The 16,701-nt window shown below is 52.7% G+C and overlaps 1 protein-coding gene across 1 annotated transcript in view; it reads left to right on the forward strand.

Annotated features, from left to right (window-relative positions):
• The first annotated feature begins 11,301 nt into the window (after window positions 1-11,301).
• Window positions 11,302-16,701, forward strand: part of Bpifb1 (BPI fold containing family B member 1) — a 20,885-nt gene continuing 15,485 nt past the window's right edge. The window contains exons 1-5 of the mRNA XM_021194913.2: window positions 11,302-11,798; window positions 13,718-13,856; window positions 14,474-14,581; window positions 15,316-15,465; window positions 16,003-16,084. Coding sequence (XP_021050572.1) covers window positions 11,684-11,798; window positions 13,718-13,856; window positions 14,474-14,581; window positions 15,316-15,465; window positions 16,003-16,084 — 594 coding nt within the window. The 5' untranslated portion in view covers window positions 11,302-11,683. The remainder of the gene's footprint in view (window positions 11,799-13,717; window positions 13,857-14,473; window positions 14,582-15,315; window positions 15,466-16,002; window positions 16,085-16,701) is intronic.

Below are 16,701 nucleotides of genomic sequence, written 5' to 3' on the forward strand. Positions count from 1 at the left end.
AGAGCTGAGCAGCAGAGGTAGAGAGAAGAGGGAGCCAGAGACACCATTTGTGACAGGACAGAGACAAGATGAAAAATGACCGGAAGTCAGATCTACTCTGCAAAGAAACAAAACCGTCTCTGCCGGGAGCAGCAGAGCTGCGTGAAGAGGGGCGGGGGTGGGAGAGGGCACACTGGAGGCGCAGGGGCAGGATCACCGTCAGTCCCCCACTTTTCAGTGTGAACTTGGCTTATCTTTGTCTAGGGGTTGAACTCCCTGGTGCCTCTTTCTCCTGGATGACCTGGTGACCGAATGAGTAAATGTTAGCACAGGAACCCAACCCTGTAAAGGGGGTCATGAGGGAGGTTCCCCTGTGCACCCCTGCTGGCCCCCAGGATGTCAGACCAAGCAAACACAAAGATATACAAAGCCCTGGGAGGGCCCAGGCCCCAGAACAGGTGCAGAAGTGAGAGAAGTCGCTTCACTTGGGTCTCAGAGGTTCCACTGCTGGACACAGCCACCCCGAGGTGAGAGATTGCAATCCGGGTGTTACGCACTTGGGATGTGCTCAGTGTGTAGCTGATGTTCCATACCTTGGGGAGGGGGGTCTAGAATCTATGCTGTGGTGTCTTTGCGATGATAACTCAGAGAAGAGCTGAACATGTGCTCCTGTGTTTCCGGCACATCTCCAACCATTCATTAAATCCTCCCTTGGAGAGGAAACAGCAAGGGCCCAGAGTGGGGCTCAGTCGTGGGGCTCAGTCATGGGGCTCAGCCATGGGGCTCAGTCGTGGGGCTCAGCCATGGGGCTTTTGCTTAGGCCTGGCTTCTGGGTTCAATCCCCAGAACCGGGTGAAGGAGGGGTTGGTTGCCAGAGGTCAATAGGTCAATAACATGCTTCTGTTTGTGCTGAAGCTTAAAAAGTCATTTTCTCCCCCCCCCTTTCTCAAACACATACATGCACGCACGCACACACACACACACACACACACACACACCCCTGAATTTCAATAGAAACAGAAATTGCAGAGAGATGCTGGGGGTGACCTCCTAAGACCTCGGTGAAGTCTCAGGCTGCAGCTCGGCCACCTCCCTGGGCTGCCCTGGGCTGCTGGCGAGGCCTGCCCAGGAGCAGAGTAGAAGAAGCCACCCTGAGAGGCCATCCTCACCACAGCCAAGCAGGGGGAGATGAGGCTAACCGCAGAGCACTTCCCAACTTGAGACACTCATCTGCTCAGAAGCACCCTCATCTCAAAGATCCCCCATCTCCTTGGTCCCTAACACACGCAGACACGCCTATTCTCAGAAGCCTGGATCTCCTAGACACTGCTTTTCCTTTATCCAGCCATGGACATGGGCGGCAATCTCTGCGAGTGTAGCAATGATATCAGATGCTCAGCTAAGAGTCCCCTGGGGCTGTAGAGATGGCTCAGCAGTTTAGAGGACTAGGGCCCATGTGGTGGTTGACAACCATGGATAACTCCAGTCCCCAAGAGTCCAGTGCCCTCTTCTAGACTCCAGTCCAGAGCGCTGCCAGGCCCAGGCTATAGCACAGAGAGGAGAGGACACGCATTCAGGGCCACAGAATCAGGAGGAATTGCCCGCTTTACCCGTGTGCCAAAACCTTGCCCTGCGGGGCCCGAGCTCTACCCAGCCTCTCCAGTGGCACCTAGAGATTCACAGGGAGAGGGAGAAAGAGCGGAGAGAAAGACGTAAGAGGAGAGAGAGGTAGGGAGAAAGGACCAGGACAGATGAATATGAGAAGGAAAGGAAGAGAGAGGAGACAGAGGAGGGAGAGGCTTGGAGAAAGCAGAGAGAGAGAGAGAGAGAGAGAGAGAGACCTCTGAAGAGAGCTGGGCCTCCAAATAGAATAGTCCTCAAGGCATGACTTGGTGACATGTCCTCAGAACAGACATTTGTCTCACCCAAGGGAGGTTCTGGTGCAGACTGCAGCATCCCGGCAAGAGCCAAGGACCCGTGCGATCTACCCTGTGCTTGCCACAGGGTGCAGACAGCTTCCAGACTCACTGTTTCACCCCTGGGAGACCTTGCATGAACTGCCTCCCACCCCGGTACCCACCTCTTAGTTCTTTCCCTCTTCCAGCCCAGGTCAAATGTCTCTAGCCAGCTAGTCTCCTCTCAGTGCACCTGGTCCGGAGACCTCAACAGAGACTCTGGGGACAGTCACACCCTTGAAGGGCGCAGACCCCTGTCAGACCTGATCTTCCACTGTGTGTTGCTTCTGTCCTCACATTGCCTGTGGGTCCCACACACTTGGACCCTGACAACAGTCCCCACGCCAACCTCCATGCTAGCATGGCACACTTGACTTGGACTCCTTGCAGCAGACTCGTATGTCACACTGTCCCAGGTTCTATCTTTAAAGCCCCCAGCCTCCAGCCTCCAGCCCCCAGCCCCCAGCCCCCAGCCTCCAGCCTCCAGGCTCTTCTGATCCCAGTGGGGAAGGCACTTAGAGCACTGAGCCCCACCACTTCCTGCTGTGACCTCTGCCACTGAGACCACCTGAGCACCTGCCAGGACGTGAGTGTGAGCCCCATCAGGGCGGGACCCTGATTCTCATTTTCAGGCAAAGCTGGGACGGAGCCTGATTTAGCCACGGTTTGTTTGCATTTAATTTAGTCTATTCCTGACCTACAAAAGAAGGATTAAGCCCAGAATGTTCCAGAACCAGGATTTCCGGGCTGCTGGTACCGTGCTTTTGTGCACTTATCAGTGGTGGCATGGCAAGGGTTCCAGCTAACTTGGAGTGGGCAGGGCTATGTATGACTCAGGCCTTGGGAAAGGGAGGCCTTGCTACACAGCCTCAGCCTCTGTCAGCCTCCTTCTGCTCGATTTCAAGTTTTTCAGTGTGCTGATTGGCTGACCCAAAAGAATGCAATTGTGTAAAAAAAAAAATGTTTAAATCTTAAAATCACCGAGGAGATCATAAGTCACCTGGGGTCACATCACCAGAAAGAAAGAGGAAAAAAAAAGGTAACTAGATGCTATTTCCAGGGGTCATATCCTTCCAGAACATTCTCTCGGTTAATTTCACTTGCTTCAGTCTTTCTGCTCTATTTAGTGACAGCTGCCTGGTGGCTCAGGACTAAATAGATCCCCTGTTCTGCGACATTTACATTAGCCCTGCTTTGGGGCTATTTATTACAAGTAACCATACTGAAGGCAGCATCCTAACAATCATCTTCCCAAACTATGAGCAATTCTCTCAGCAGAACCCCCTGACTCCCCAACCCTGAATCAAAGGGCTGGCCCTACCTCAGAACACATGGGAAGGTAGAACAACCCTACGTGTCTTGAATATCAGATGGGCTCTCCCTGCTATGAACAGTCCTATACAGAGCAGCCTGGAAAGGTAGATGCCCTCTTCTGTACTCCACAGGGTCAGGCACATCCATGTGGTTGGTGTTCATATAGGCAAAACACTCATACACAGAAAACAAAATAAATGAATCATTTTTTTAAAAAAAACAAAAACCCTGGGCCTAGGCCCTGCTCTAAGCTAACACTTAGAGCTTTTAAAGCCGGTCCGGGAGAAGTGCTACTCGGTCAAGGTTAGACATCGCTGGCTGTTTTCATTTGGGGACACTGAGGTCAGAGATAGGAACAACTTATGCAAAATCAACCCACTGGAGGCAGTGGCAAACTTCAGGTCATCTAGAGGTTCCTCTTTGCACTTCTAAGTGTCTTTAGGATTTTACCAGAATGGGTGGTCTTCAACAGGGGGGAGGCAGGAGGCAGCAGTACAAGGCCTCTGGATTGCTCCTGGCAGACATTGCTAGTCAACTGTCACATCCTTTTCTGCTGGGCCCAGACCCCTGTGGACTTCACCAACCATGCCCGAGCGTGGTACAATAGAGAATCCTCATTGGTACCCAGACGGGCTGGTGTGCAGAGGACTTGGGTCTGCCAAGAACAGCTAGAATTCCTGTTCTCCTTCTGTCCCTTCTTCCAGGCAAGAAACAGTTGGAAAGCCTGCTGGTCTCCAGCCAACCAACCCGACCAAGCCACTCCTTCCCACACCCTCTGTTTCTATGCAACCACAGCCTTCTCGGGAAAGGTTGCCCACATTGAAGCTGGACAGGGTGGGACAGGGTGGCAGAGCAGAGGACAGAGTGAGGAAGAGCTGGTCTAGTTTCCAGCCCCTACTCTAGAGAACTGAGGCAGATCGCTGCTCTTCTAGTCCCTGATCCATCTGGGACATGGGGTCCCAATGTGCTATTTCCCTCTTCCTGGGACTGCTTGATGGTCTATAGAGGAGAGGTTGATGGTCTTTTCCACTGTGCCTCTTGCTGCACCTGGGCAACCAGCTTTGACATGACATGGCATCTCTCCTCATCCAGTCTGCCTTAGGTGACTGGTGACTAGAGCCGTGCTCACCATCTGGGAATGGAGAGGGACCACTACTCTCCCCCATCTGAGAGGTGGAGAAGAGGGAAGGAAGGTGTGTCCCGGTTGTGATGAGGTGTCCTTGCTCTCTGTGGATGAATGTGCTTTGCTCTGGGCCTTGGTGGCACTTTTTTCTCTAAGCCTCTCTACTGAGTCTCCCAAGCTACAACCAGTCCAAGGCAGAGCTGCCTGCTGCCCACCCTGCCCACTGTACTGTCCTCTCCAGCCCTCCCTGGCCCTCCTCAGTCCCTGCCTTTCTGGTGTCACTTCATCTTCTCCCCAAACCACGATCTCTACCAAGCAAAACCCCCGTCCTGCTGTGACCCCGCCAGCCTGGGTGCCATCCATAGCAGTGACTTCCCAAACAGGCCATTCTGCCCACCATAACTGCAGCTCATCCACCTGAGCAGAACTCAGCCCATTGTACACCTCACTTCAGGAACATGGCCACAAGCCCCTAAGTGACCTTGAGAAAGCCCTCACCCTCTAGAACCCTGCTTTTTGGGGGGAGATCAGAGCTGTCCTTAAGAAATGCCTTCACAGAGATGGACGTGGTGGTGCATGCTTGTAATATCAGCACCTGGGAGGCAGAGGCAGGAAAATGGAGCGCTCAAGTCCAGCCTGAAGGACATAAGAAAACCCTGTCCAAAGATAGGAAGGGAGAGAGAAGGGGTTGAGGGAAAGAGTGTGAGATAGGAGCGGGTGGATGCCTCCACTATACCCCACCCCCACCTAACAGTACTTATTGCTCTAACTGGATCAGGGGCCTTGCATGACAGAATGTGCCTTTGCCAGCCCCCACCCTGACCCCCATAAGCCTGCACTGTGGCTTGCCCATCTTCTTGTTGCAACGCATCTGTGGAGTTGCAGGGCCTGGCACACTTGAGTTTTCAGCAAATTCTAGTGTGGACACCCACCAGCGTATAGCCAGAGTGCCTTGCCTCGACAAGTGACAAACATGGAGAGAAGCTGAGACCTGGCAGGTGAAAGGTGGCAGCCTGGGAGACATACGCAGCATATGCAAAGGCCCTGGGGTGGGGATGAAAGGACAGTAAGGCAAACTAGAATGGAAAGAGGACTCAGATGAGCAGCCAACCTGCTGGGCCTTACAGAGCTTGGTTCTCATGCAAAAAAAAAAAAAAAAAAAAAAAAAAGCACTGCAAGTTTTACAAAAGCTTTACAAAGTTAACCAAGGGCCAATGGCTGCTGGGTAGAAGTGGATCTCTGGTGACAGAGACTAAAAGGTGAAGACACAGAGACCAGGAGGGGACTGTATGAGAACAGAAGAAGGGAGGAAGCAGGGAGATGGCTCAGCATATAAAGTTCCTGTTGCATGAGCATGTGGACCTGAGTCTGGATCCCTAGCCCCCACACAAAAGCCTAGGACAGCAGCATGTGTGTGATCCCAGCACAGGCCAGGGCCAGAGACAGGCAGGTTCTGGAGCCTCACTGCCCAGCCAATCCAGATGAATCAAGCTCCAAGTTCTGTGAGAGAGTGTGTCTCGAAAACTAGAGTGGAGCCAGCGCTTGAATGAAAGGTGGCTCAGTAGTCAGTGCATTTGCCGCTCTTCCAGAGGAGCTGAGTTTGGTTCCCAGCTCCCACACCAGGTGATTGATGACTGCCAGCAGCTACAACTCTGAGGGACCTGATGTCCTCTTCTGGCTTCTGTGAGCACATCCATACATGTGACATATACTCACACAGACGCAGACACATAAATAAAAACTTTTAAAAATATTTTTAAAAGAAAATAAGATAGAGAGCCACAGAGGGTTTAGAAACAGAGGGAGACACCGGACATCAACCTCTGGTCTCTGCATGCACATGCATGCAGGGACCAGGCTGGGGAGGTATTCCCTTCTGGACTGGGTCTTGAAGGTGTCTGGTGAGAGTAGCTCTGTAACGATGGTAGAGTTGCCATTCAGCGGGTGATGATGTAAGCATTTTCTCCTCAGAAGGCTACAACTCAGGCACAGGAGAGGGTGAATGTCATTTCCCAAACTCCAGGGTTTCCCTCTGGCTACCACCACAGAGGAGTTAAATTTTCAATCTCTATTTTATTATTTTGTGTATATAGGCATTTTGTCTTCATGTGTGTCTTTGAACCAAGAATGTATACAGCACACAGAAAACCTGGGAGAGGGTATTGGCTTTCCTGGAACTGCAGGTACAAATGTGAATGCTGGGAATCGAACCCAGGTCTTCTGCAAGAGCAGCCGGTGCTTTGGTGAGGTGTGAGGAGTTCCAGGAAGGGAATGGACCCAAGAATGTGAGGATCTGAGAGAAATGAGACCAGAGGAAGAGGTGCAGGGCAGGATCACATGGGACCAGGTATACAACCCAAGGGGTTCAGTGATGCCAATTCAACCCTGAGTCAGCCGAGTCAAAAGGCAGGAAGCTGGAGCAAATGTGGGCACGGGCCTTGGCACCAGGTCCACCGCCTCACAGAGGGACATTGTCCATGGGCAGCCAACATGGAAGCTGAGGAGCCAAACAGGGATGTATGTCTCTGTGCACATGTGCCCGAGGCACTGGCAGGGTCCTTCCGGGGAGCCCTCCTGGCTCTGCGGCAGCTTGCTTGGGTGTTCAGGACACGGCAGGATGCAAACCACACTTCCCTCCATGACCAGCCAGGGACTGTATGACCTCAGGGACACTGCTCCTCTCTCATCACCATACAGATGAGGACACGACTTAACAATGGATCTCTTAGCCCTAATCCATAGTTTACCACTTCCAGATAGAAGCCAAGACAAACATCCAAAGGTCACATCAATATCCCTACTGACCCTAACATCAACCAGGAGTTACCAGGGCAGAGTGGTCAGGAGTGTGTGGCCTGCGCTAGGTGAATGGGCTCAAGGCCCCTCCCTGACACCCCTGGTCCTGTGACCTGGAACAATCCACTATCTGCTGAGCCTCCAATGCTCCTGGAAAAAGCAGAATTGTTAATTCCCATCTGGTGCTGTATGGCTAAGTGTATCCAGGCAAGGGTGACAAGGGTCCCTCTGGCCAGTTCTTGTCCCTAGGCCCAAGGTTCATCGCTCATTATTCTTCACCTCCACAGACATCTACTGCCTTCCTGGTGGTGTAAATGAAGCAGCTTAGGTCACAAAATGACCAGTGACAAGGCCTGTGACAAGGGCATATGGCCCATAGCTCAGCCTAGTAGACAGCACTACCATGAACCTCCATTGTACCAAGGAGGCTATAGAGGCCCTGAGAGGTAAAGCCCTTTGCCCAGGGAAGCATAGCAAAGAAGTATCAGGGTGGGGAGGGGGATTCACACCTATTCTCTTAAAGGAATCTGTGGGCAGAGATGTGGTGTCCTTGCTGCATGGAAGTGGGTGTGATGGGCAAGGCCGTGCCTCCCTCCCGTCCAGGTGGCTCCTGACTAAACTGTCTAATCACTTCCCTACAACCTCATCCTCTTGTGAGCTGTAACAATGACAACAGCCCCAAACGCACTGCTACTGAGCATCACTCTGAGTAGGCCACGTCCCCAGCTAGGTGCCCTGTCAGACAGAGGAGCCTGAGGATGCCCGTTTCACGTATGGAAACTAAGAGGCTCAGAGTCCCAAGTCACTTCGAGTGAATAAGGTGAAGCCAGGGCTTGTACCTGCTTTGCCCCCTAACACACATCCTGCACCTACCATGCTATGGAGATGGCCTCAGATGGCTTTTGAAGCCAGATTATTTCTGCTTGGACTCGTGGCTCTTCTGTTTCCTGACTGTGGAGGGCAGTTCCTCCTCACAGAGGGACATTATCCCTCACTAATAGCAGGATGACTGGCTTCCCATGCACGAGGATGATACCCACCAACCTAACTGATAGGAAACACAAGGTGACATCTGCCATACCAGAGATGTTCATCCATTGTGACTGCTGCTGTGCTCCTCATGGTCCTGTAGGAGGCAGGGGGTCCTCGTGCTCACAGATAAGCACTAGGGGAACCTGGACTGTTAAACACGTAAGTTGTTCCTTCAGGGAAAGAAATACGTAGCCTGTAACCCACCCAAAAGCCTGGGAGAGGACATGTTTATTAGCATGGTGACCTTTGCTCTGTCTGTCTGGCTAGAGACTTTTCCAGCACCAGATCCTCCTCACCCTTACTGTAAATTTGTTTTCCTCGGTTAATCTATAGAAGCTATCTTTATGGACTTTATAAGAGCCCCAGTGCTGTCATGACTCATCCCCGTTTAGCTTACTTTGCTCCTCAGGGAGACTTACATATGCTTTGTTGTGGATGTGAAATTGATTTCATTATCACCAAATAGGTTTTCACCAAATAGAACTGTGCTTAAATATGCCTCAAATAGCCTACGCAGGTCAGATTTCAGAAGTCTGAACCAACACCTGCTAGAATCACATTGAACTGAAGTACCTTCTTGTCCCTTGAGGATCCTCTCTCTTCTGGCTGTAGAGGTCGCAGAGACCACTCCGTGGTCCTGTGACGGTGACTTTCCAGGATGCACGGAGCCCTTGTAAAGTTTGCTACATGCTTGCCATATGCCCTAGTGCTCCCTCTGCCAGCTTGGACCCTCCTTTCTCCAAACCTCAGGAAGCCGGAGTTCCAAGACTGCTTCCAGGAAGGGTTTTGGTTCACCAAGAGCTGCAAATGTTTACCTTGGAGACCTCGGCCCAGCCTGAGGTCTTGGCCCACATGCTCAGGGTGGCTGCCCAAGTCAGGATGCAAGATATAAGGCTGGGTCTCTAAACGCACTGCCCAAGAGAGGAGCAGGCAGACCCAGGACTCCAGCACACTCAGGTAAACCATGAGGAGGGTCTAGAAGTCTGGACAGTCAGGAAGGTTCCTCGCAAGGAAGAGTCGCTGAGGTTAGCCCAATTGCTGGGCGAGAATTGAGCCTAATAATGCCTCTGTCAGCTATGGTTTCTGGGGGTCAAAGAGAGAAGCATGGAGGTGCTGGTATCCGCATCCAGACGCCATGAGCAAAGATGGAAGCGTAAGACAGGTTGGTCTTTTCTAGTCCCCAGTCTAGGGACTTCAAACCACTCTGCACACAGTGGCTGTGCAACGTCTGTGTGTGCTGAGCTGCTGCTGGGGACAGAGAGAAGCATCTGTCACAGCAACCCTCAAAGAACCCCTAGGTGACCACTTTGGGCTTCCTGTGTTTAAGGAAGGCCCAGGAACAGAGAAAGAGTCAGAGAAGCCTTCCTGGAAGAGATGGTGCGCAGGACGCAAAGCTGAGTGGATGCTGGAGAGGAGCAAAGGCATCTGTGAAAAAGGGAAAGGGGCTGAGGACCACATAGTGGGTCCACGAAGAAGACAGAGACTGTGGAACCACATAGTGGGTCTAAAAAGGAGGCAGGGGTTGAGGACCACATAGTGGGTCTATGAAGAGGACAGAGACCATGGAACCACATAGTGGGTCTAAAAAGGAGGCAGGGGTTGAGGACCACTTAGTGAGTCCATGACAAGGACTGGGGCTGAGGACCACATAGTGGGTCCATGAAGAGGACAGAGACTGTGGAACCACATAGTGGGTCCATGAAGAGGGCAGGAGGTGAGGAATAAATGGTGGGTGGGCACAGGCTGGGATTTGGGGGAGACAGTATCTCTCAGAAGAAGCAATGCTACAGGTTCTGGGTTTAACATCCCTCTGATCCAGAGGCTGAGCAGGGGGCAGGAGAAGGGGACAGACAGGGTCCAAAGTGTTTGGAAGACAAAGACACCACTTGATGGCATGGTTGCCTTGTCAACCAATGCAGGTTGTCAGCTCTGCCCTCTGGCTTTGATTGTGGTATGGTTCCCTCAGATCCCAGGACCAGTGGTCCCAGCCCTCATTGTCATGCTCAATAGCATTCATTTGCAATATCAGGCTACAGGTGCATTCCCCCTCACAACTGCCCTCCTGAGTGCTAATACCGTCTCCGTTAGCCAGCTGCTCAGAGGCTCCACTCAGCCAGTCTCTGAGCCAGCCATAGAGGAAGGCCTCCTACTGACTCCCAGGCCCACAACACGACCCCTTCCCCTTCAGGCTGCTGACACTCAGGGATGGGGATCCTGTGGCTTCACAGGGATCTCCAGAAGTCTGGCTTCAGTTTGTCCACAGCCTCTCAGAGGCTATTCATTCACTCAGCAATTGTATATGAAGCGCCACAGCCAGGCTCTGTGCTGGGCGTCAGGACACAATCAGGAGCAGCCAGCAAGGTCCTTCCTCCCAGAATTCACAGCCTGGCCAAGAACTGTGATTTGACTACAGTGTCTCATGGCATTCCACAACAGATATGTCACACAGTGACACATTTGTCTTTGGTGACAAGAAACCCACATTCTGAGGCAGGCAAGGGCACATGGGTCCTAAGGCCCATGGCTCCCTTTTTCTATACAAGAGAGTCTGCAGAAATCTGAAACTCCACCTAAGGAGTGTAGGCAGGAAGACTGACCAGGGCTGAAGTGCTGCTTCTCTGCCCTGTGGAGGGTAGCAGGTTGTCAGGGGACAGACACCCACACCACAGGACTTCTCCCAGAAAGTACCATGGCAGAGAGTAGAGGTGCAACAAGAAGTGGCTGCTTTAAGCATTGCTCAAAAGAAGGGATGCTCCAGGCTATGCATTCTGGGAGAGAGGACCTTGCTACCTGCTCCTGACGGTGTTTCTACAACCCAGCACAGAGCCTGGCTGTGGTGTGACTGTGTCTCTACACCCAGCACAGAGCCTGGCTGTGGCGTGACTGTGTCTCTACGCCCGGCACAGAGCCTGGCTGTGGCGTGACTGGCTCTACGCCCAGCACAGAGCCTGGCTGTGGCGTGACTGTGTCTCTACACCCGGCACAGAGCCTGGCTGTGGCGTGACTGTGGCTCTATGCCCGGCACAGAGCCTGGCTGTGGTGTGACTGTGGCGCTACGCCCGGCACAAAGCCTGGCTGTGGTACTTCATACATAGTTGCTGAGTGAATGAACGGCCTCTGTCTGAGAGGCTGTGGACAAACTGGAGACAGCCTTCAGGAGATCCTTGTGGATTTTCTGCAAGGAAATGGCTAATGTCTGCCAAGTTCTTCCCGTGGGAAAGCCGACACACTGAATGACTTCTAGAAACTACTAACCCCAGAGACTCTGAAGTGAAGCTTCTTCATGCCCACTTGCCAGAGGAGAACCCTTGATGATTCAAGGATGTAAAGCTAAGTCTTGGCTCTTAACCTCAGTCCTGAATGTCTCTCCTGGACACTGTGCCCCAGGCTACCAGGCATTATGTGCCTCCCACAGGCCCCTCTGTCCAGCTAGCAGGACCCTTGTGCTTACCACAGGCCCTACTTCTCAGTGACACCCAGGAAGATGGCCGGCCCATGGATTATCACCCTCCTCTGTGGTTTGCTGGGAGCCACACTGGTCCACGCTAACCTCTATCCCCCTGCAGTGCTCAACCTTGGCCCAGAAGTCATCCAGAAACGTAAGTAATGTGCCCCCCAGGCCTCAGCACCATAGAGCAAGGGGCAGATGGAGCAGTCCTCCAAAAAGGAAGGGAGTTCCTCATCAAAGGAAAATCCCAGGCAGGGGTGAAGCCCGGGCATGAGTGAGACAAGTAATGGCTGAGGTAAAAACTCTGGGATAGTATGATCTCAAGAGCCCGTGATGCCAGGATGTCCTCACATAATATTATCCCAAGCACCTACTAGTGGGCAGAATCTGGTGACTTTGGTCCCACACAAGGGTTTGTTACTCCAGATCCATGACCTAGGCCTGGCCCTGGACCTAAGCTTTTCTCTGTAAGTACATGGGAAGGAAGACCTTCCTCCCTGGGCCAATGGGAACTCCCAACACCATAGAACTGAGGAGAGCCCTTGGCTCCCTGGGCAGCCTTCTCCCCAGCGCAGTTCTGCCATGGGACACAGTCCTGTGTGATTGAGGATGCTTGGCAGCATCTTCCACCCAGGCATTGATACCTGTCTCCTATGGCAGTGTGGCAGTTACTTGGTAGACAAGCACTGTTCCAAAGGCTAGAGGAAGCAAATAGCCTCAGGCGAATCCTATGATCCCCAAGCATGTGGCATGTGAGCTCTGGGGCCCTTGGGGTAAGCAGCACCGTGAAAGTCTGCAGCCCAGGAGTTGGTACCAATGGCAGTGTGGGAGGAGATTCCCAGAATCCCCTGCAGTGTGGGAGGAGATTCCCAGAATCCCCTGCAGGGGAGTCAGTGGGCCCACCCAAGCAAGTGACCACTGAGCACCAGGAGCCACGAGGAAACTGTATTAACTCCATTCAAAGACAAAAGCCACACCATAAACCTAGGGTGGGATGTTTAATGTAAGGAAGAGTAATGAGATGTCAAAGGAAGGAGGATTTGCCTAAGAGGGGAGTGGTATAAAGAACTCTAAAGGGCACCCAGAAATGAGGTGGCACCCAACGACAGAACAAACTCAGAATCAGAGACCCGATCCCAGGCCTCATGGGACTGGGTATGACTCAATGTTGGGTGGAGGGACGCTTGCTAGGTTGTGCTAGACCAGCACTGACCTGCTGCTGGCAAACAGACGCTGCTGAGCTCACCCCTGCCCTGAGCTGAGGATATCCTTTGGGTGATGTCCCTGGAGGGGGATCATCTCTGGGTGGCCTCTGGAAGCTTGCCATGGGCCCTCCAAGTTTACTCTCAGCCTTCAGGGGTCCTGAACATTACCTGGGCAGTGATACCACAGGAGACATGCATCAGGGACTTTCCACTCCATGTCCCTCAAAAGCCTATGCTGATGGGGTTTAAGATGGCAAATATGAAATCTGGCAAAGATGAAATGTAATGGGTCCATCCTCATTAGCACAGAGGAGGCAAGTGTTTGATAGGAATGCCATGGGGGCTCTCAAACACTGGCTGGCACAGCTGCGGCACACTGCCTATGAAATAGGCTCTGGCCACCGGTGAAAAGCCAGCCGGGACCGGCCCCAGGGCCCTTGCTCCCATTTGTTCCTTCCTCTGCTCAGCACCTAAGGCACTTTGGACAATAGAGAAAACACTGAGAGTGCCAGAAGATCGTTACCAAGTGTGGCCTGGCCACAAAACTGTCCCCAGTGAAATGCTCATCTCAAGAAGTACTTGGCGCTAGCTAGGGAGAAAGAAGACACAGTTCCAACACCCCAGCAGTGACTGGCGACATTCTGAGTGTGATGATTCCCACTATCTCCAGCCTCACTGTCCACCCAGGGACACCAGCCTCCAGGGCACATCTACATGGTGAAGATGATCAGGCTGAAAAAGCAGAGCCCTCACTTCATGTCACATCCCAGTGGCCCTGAGTGATGGCTACCCTCAACCCGGAGCCGCTGCTAGGCTACTTTCCCTGCCCTGCCTCTTGACATCTAATCCCTGCATCTCTCTGCAGACCTGACCCAGGCACTGAAGGACCACGATGCCACTGCCATCCTCCAGGAGTTACCACTGCTCAGAGCCATGCAAGATAAGTCTGGCAGTATCCCCATACTGGACAGCCTCGTGCACACCGTTCTGAGATACATCATCTGGTGAGTGGGCCTGACAGAACTGGGAGCCATCTCTTCCCCACACCTCTGCCTACACATTGTGCAGCTGTCAGTCTACAAACAGTAATGAAGATAGACCAGACTAAGTCTCTCTTTTGAAACGCCCCCAGAATGTCTAGTGGTGACCATAAGGAAATGTCACTGGTACCTCTAAGAGGGCAGCCACTTAGGAAGGTGGCCCCAAGTAGGAGAGTGATGAAACGAGGAGGTACTTTTTAATGGAGATCATGGCTAAGCCAGGGACACCAAGAAACTGATGTTTCAGGCAAAGGGGCCAATGGGGCAAAACCATGGAGGGGCAAAAGTCACACAATTCGAACCCCAACAGCAAAGGATGACAGGACAGTAGGGTCAGGTCACAGAGGAGCTCCCTGTCAGCCCAACAGGCTGAGGCTAGAAGCCAAGGAACCTGAAGAGAAGCAAGCGAGGGTGAAGGGGGGAGACAGAGGTAGGGCCGTGATGGAAAGGATCAGTAAACTAGACTTGGGATCCAGGTTCTGCTCAGGTGTGAGGAAGTCAGGGGAAAGGATGGGAGCAGGAGTGGGATGACTCTCATCCGAGTACGAACATGATTCTCATCTCCCCTCCACCCTGTCCAGGATGAAGGTCACCTCTGCTAACATCCTCCAGCTGGTTGTGCAGCCTTCGACCTATGATCAGGAGTTGGTGGTCAGAATCCCCCTGGACATGGTGGCTGGACTAAACACGTGCGTGTCCCCAGTCAGACACAGCTAACCTAACAGTTTCATCTACTCACCCTCCATGCAGCTATCTAGAAACAAATCCCAACTGTTAGCCAAGCAAGCGCAAAGGCCCTGAGGCAGAAATGACAACGAGAAGGAAAGGGATGGGGTTAGAGATGAGGTCAGCAAGCCGCTGAGGACTGAGGATGCAGGGCCTTATGTGACAAGATGAGAACTCGGCTTTAATGGAGCATGAGGGTCAAGAGCAACAGACGCTCTGCGCTAAGGGGAAACAGCGTGGTGCAGAGTGGGGGTGGGACTGCCACATGGAAGGCCCTGCTCTAGAAGAGACAGAAATGGCTGAGGCCCAGGTCTGGGATGAGGGAGCAGAGGAAGAAACACTCTAGTTATGAGTTGGGAGCAGGCAGAAACAACAGGGATTACTGCGAGAGATATGGAGAGAGAGAGAGAGAGAGAGAGATCAAGGATGACCTCAGGGTCTGCTCCCACAACAATCCGGGAGGAACAGCCAGCAGCCAAGACGAAAAGGTTAGAAAGAGGCAGGCCAGGAGACAATGTGGTGTGACTTGAAATCCTGTGGCACCCATAAGTGGTGAGATCAGGAGAGAACTCCGGGACTCCAGATGCGGGAGGGATGATGGGAACCAGCAAAAGAGATAGTGAAGGACAGACAGACTGCTGTGGCTCCCACACAGACTTCAGCAGCACCCATTCTCGCTGCTGTTGTCCCCCCCCAGGCCACTGATCAAAACCATAGTGGAGTTCCAAATGAGCACCGAGGTCCAAGCCCTCATCCGGGTGGAGAGGAGCAGGGGCGGCCCCGCCCACCTGAATCTCAGCGACTGCTCCAGCAATGAGAGCACCCTGCGCCTCAGCCTGCTCCACAAGTGAGTGCTGGGCTCCATCACTGGTGGGAGGGGCAGACCACGGCCTGGCCCACTGCATTCACGGACAACGCTGGAGGAACAGGCATGGGTCACTCTGACTCTAGATCTGGGGCTCCTTCCAGCAAATCTAGACACCAAAGGCAGTTCTGGGTAGCAAAGACGGGGGCAGCAATGGGGGCGCCACCAGGTTGGGAGGGTGGACATGGAAGTGAGTGTAAGTGACCTGCAGGCAGAGCAGCATCGCCATTCAGGGCTCCCAGACCACCTAGGCAGGCCCAAGTGGTCCCAAAGCAAGCTCACCTTCCCCATAGACTGCCTAGGTGATGTTGGGCAAGTCACTTTCCCGTATCTCACTTTCCAAGTAGAGAAAACGCTGCTAATGACATTTTCCAGGCAGCATGCATGACCCACGCAGGAGTGCAATGTCACCTCTGGGGGGCCTGTCAGCACCTTCCTCCTAGGATTCCATGTCACCTCTATACAGCAGGGACATCCTCTCTTACAAGCCCCCTAATCTCCTGCTCTCCTCTGCCAAAGGCTCTCCTTCGTGGTCAACTCCTTGGCAAAGAATGTCATGAATCTCCTGGTGCCAGCCCTGCCCCAAATAGTGAAAAATCACGTGAGTAAAATCAGGCCTCTGGCCTATGGAGATGGCACCCCCTGTATGACTAGCATTTAACTGCAAGCTGGTACCAGATGAGTTCTGTCTCCTTGGGTGGGGATCCTTCTGTGACTGAGTAATTCCTTCAACAAAGCCAAGAACCACTGAGCCAATGAACTGAGCCACTGACCCAGCAAGATCACTGAGGTCAAGGTAACAGGAAAGCCAAAAATTCAGGAGGCCTTGATCATGTGCTGCTCAAGGTTTTAACACTTGTCTCTTTTAAAGGGTTGAGGGAAGGAACCCTACCTGTAGCTTTTGCTGACTTCCTAGTTATAAAACCTATCTTCAGGCTGACTTTTGTCTATTAAAGTGATGTCATGGAGCAGAACTGGAAGAAGATACACAGTAGCAAGCTCCTGCCACCCAACAGACAGGAGACGGTACCTCAAGAGCATCAGACAGGAGGCAGTACCCCAAGTGCATCAGACAGGAGGCGGTACCCCAAGTACATCAGACAGGAGACAGTACCCCAAGTGTATCAGACAGGAGACGGTACCCCAAGTGCATCAGACCGGAGATGGTACCCCAAGTGCATCAGACAGGAGACGGTACCCCAAGTGCATCAGACAGGA

Source organism: Mus pahari, chromosome 3 (assembly GCF_900095145.1).
Source record: "Mus pahari chromosome 3, PAHARI_EIJ_v1.1, whole genome shotgun sequence".
In the NCBI taxonomy this organism is placed as follows: Eukaryota; Metazoa; Chordata; class Mammalia; order Rodentia; family Muridae; genus Mus; species Mus pahari.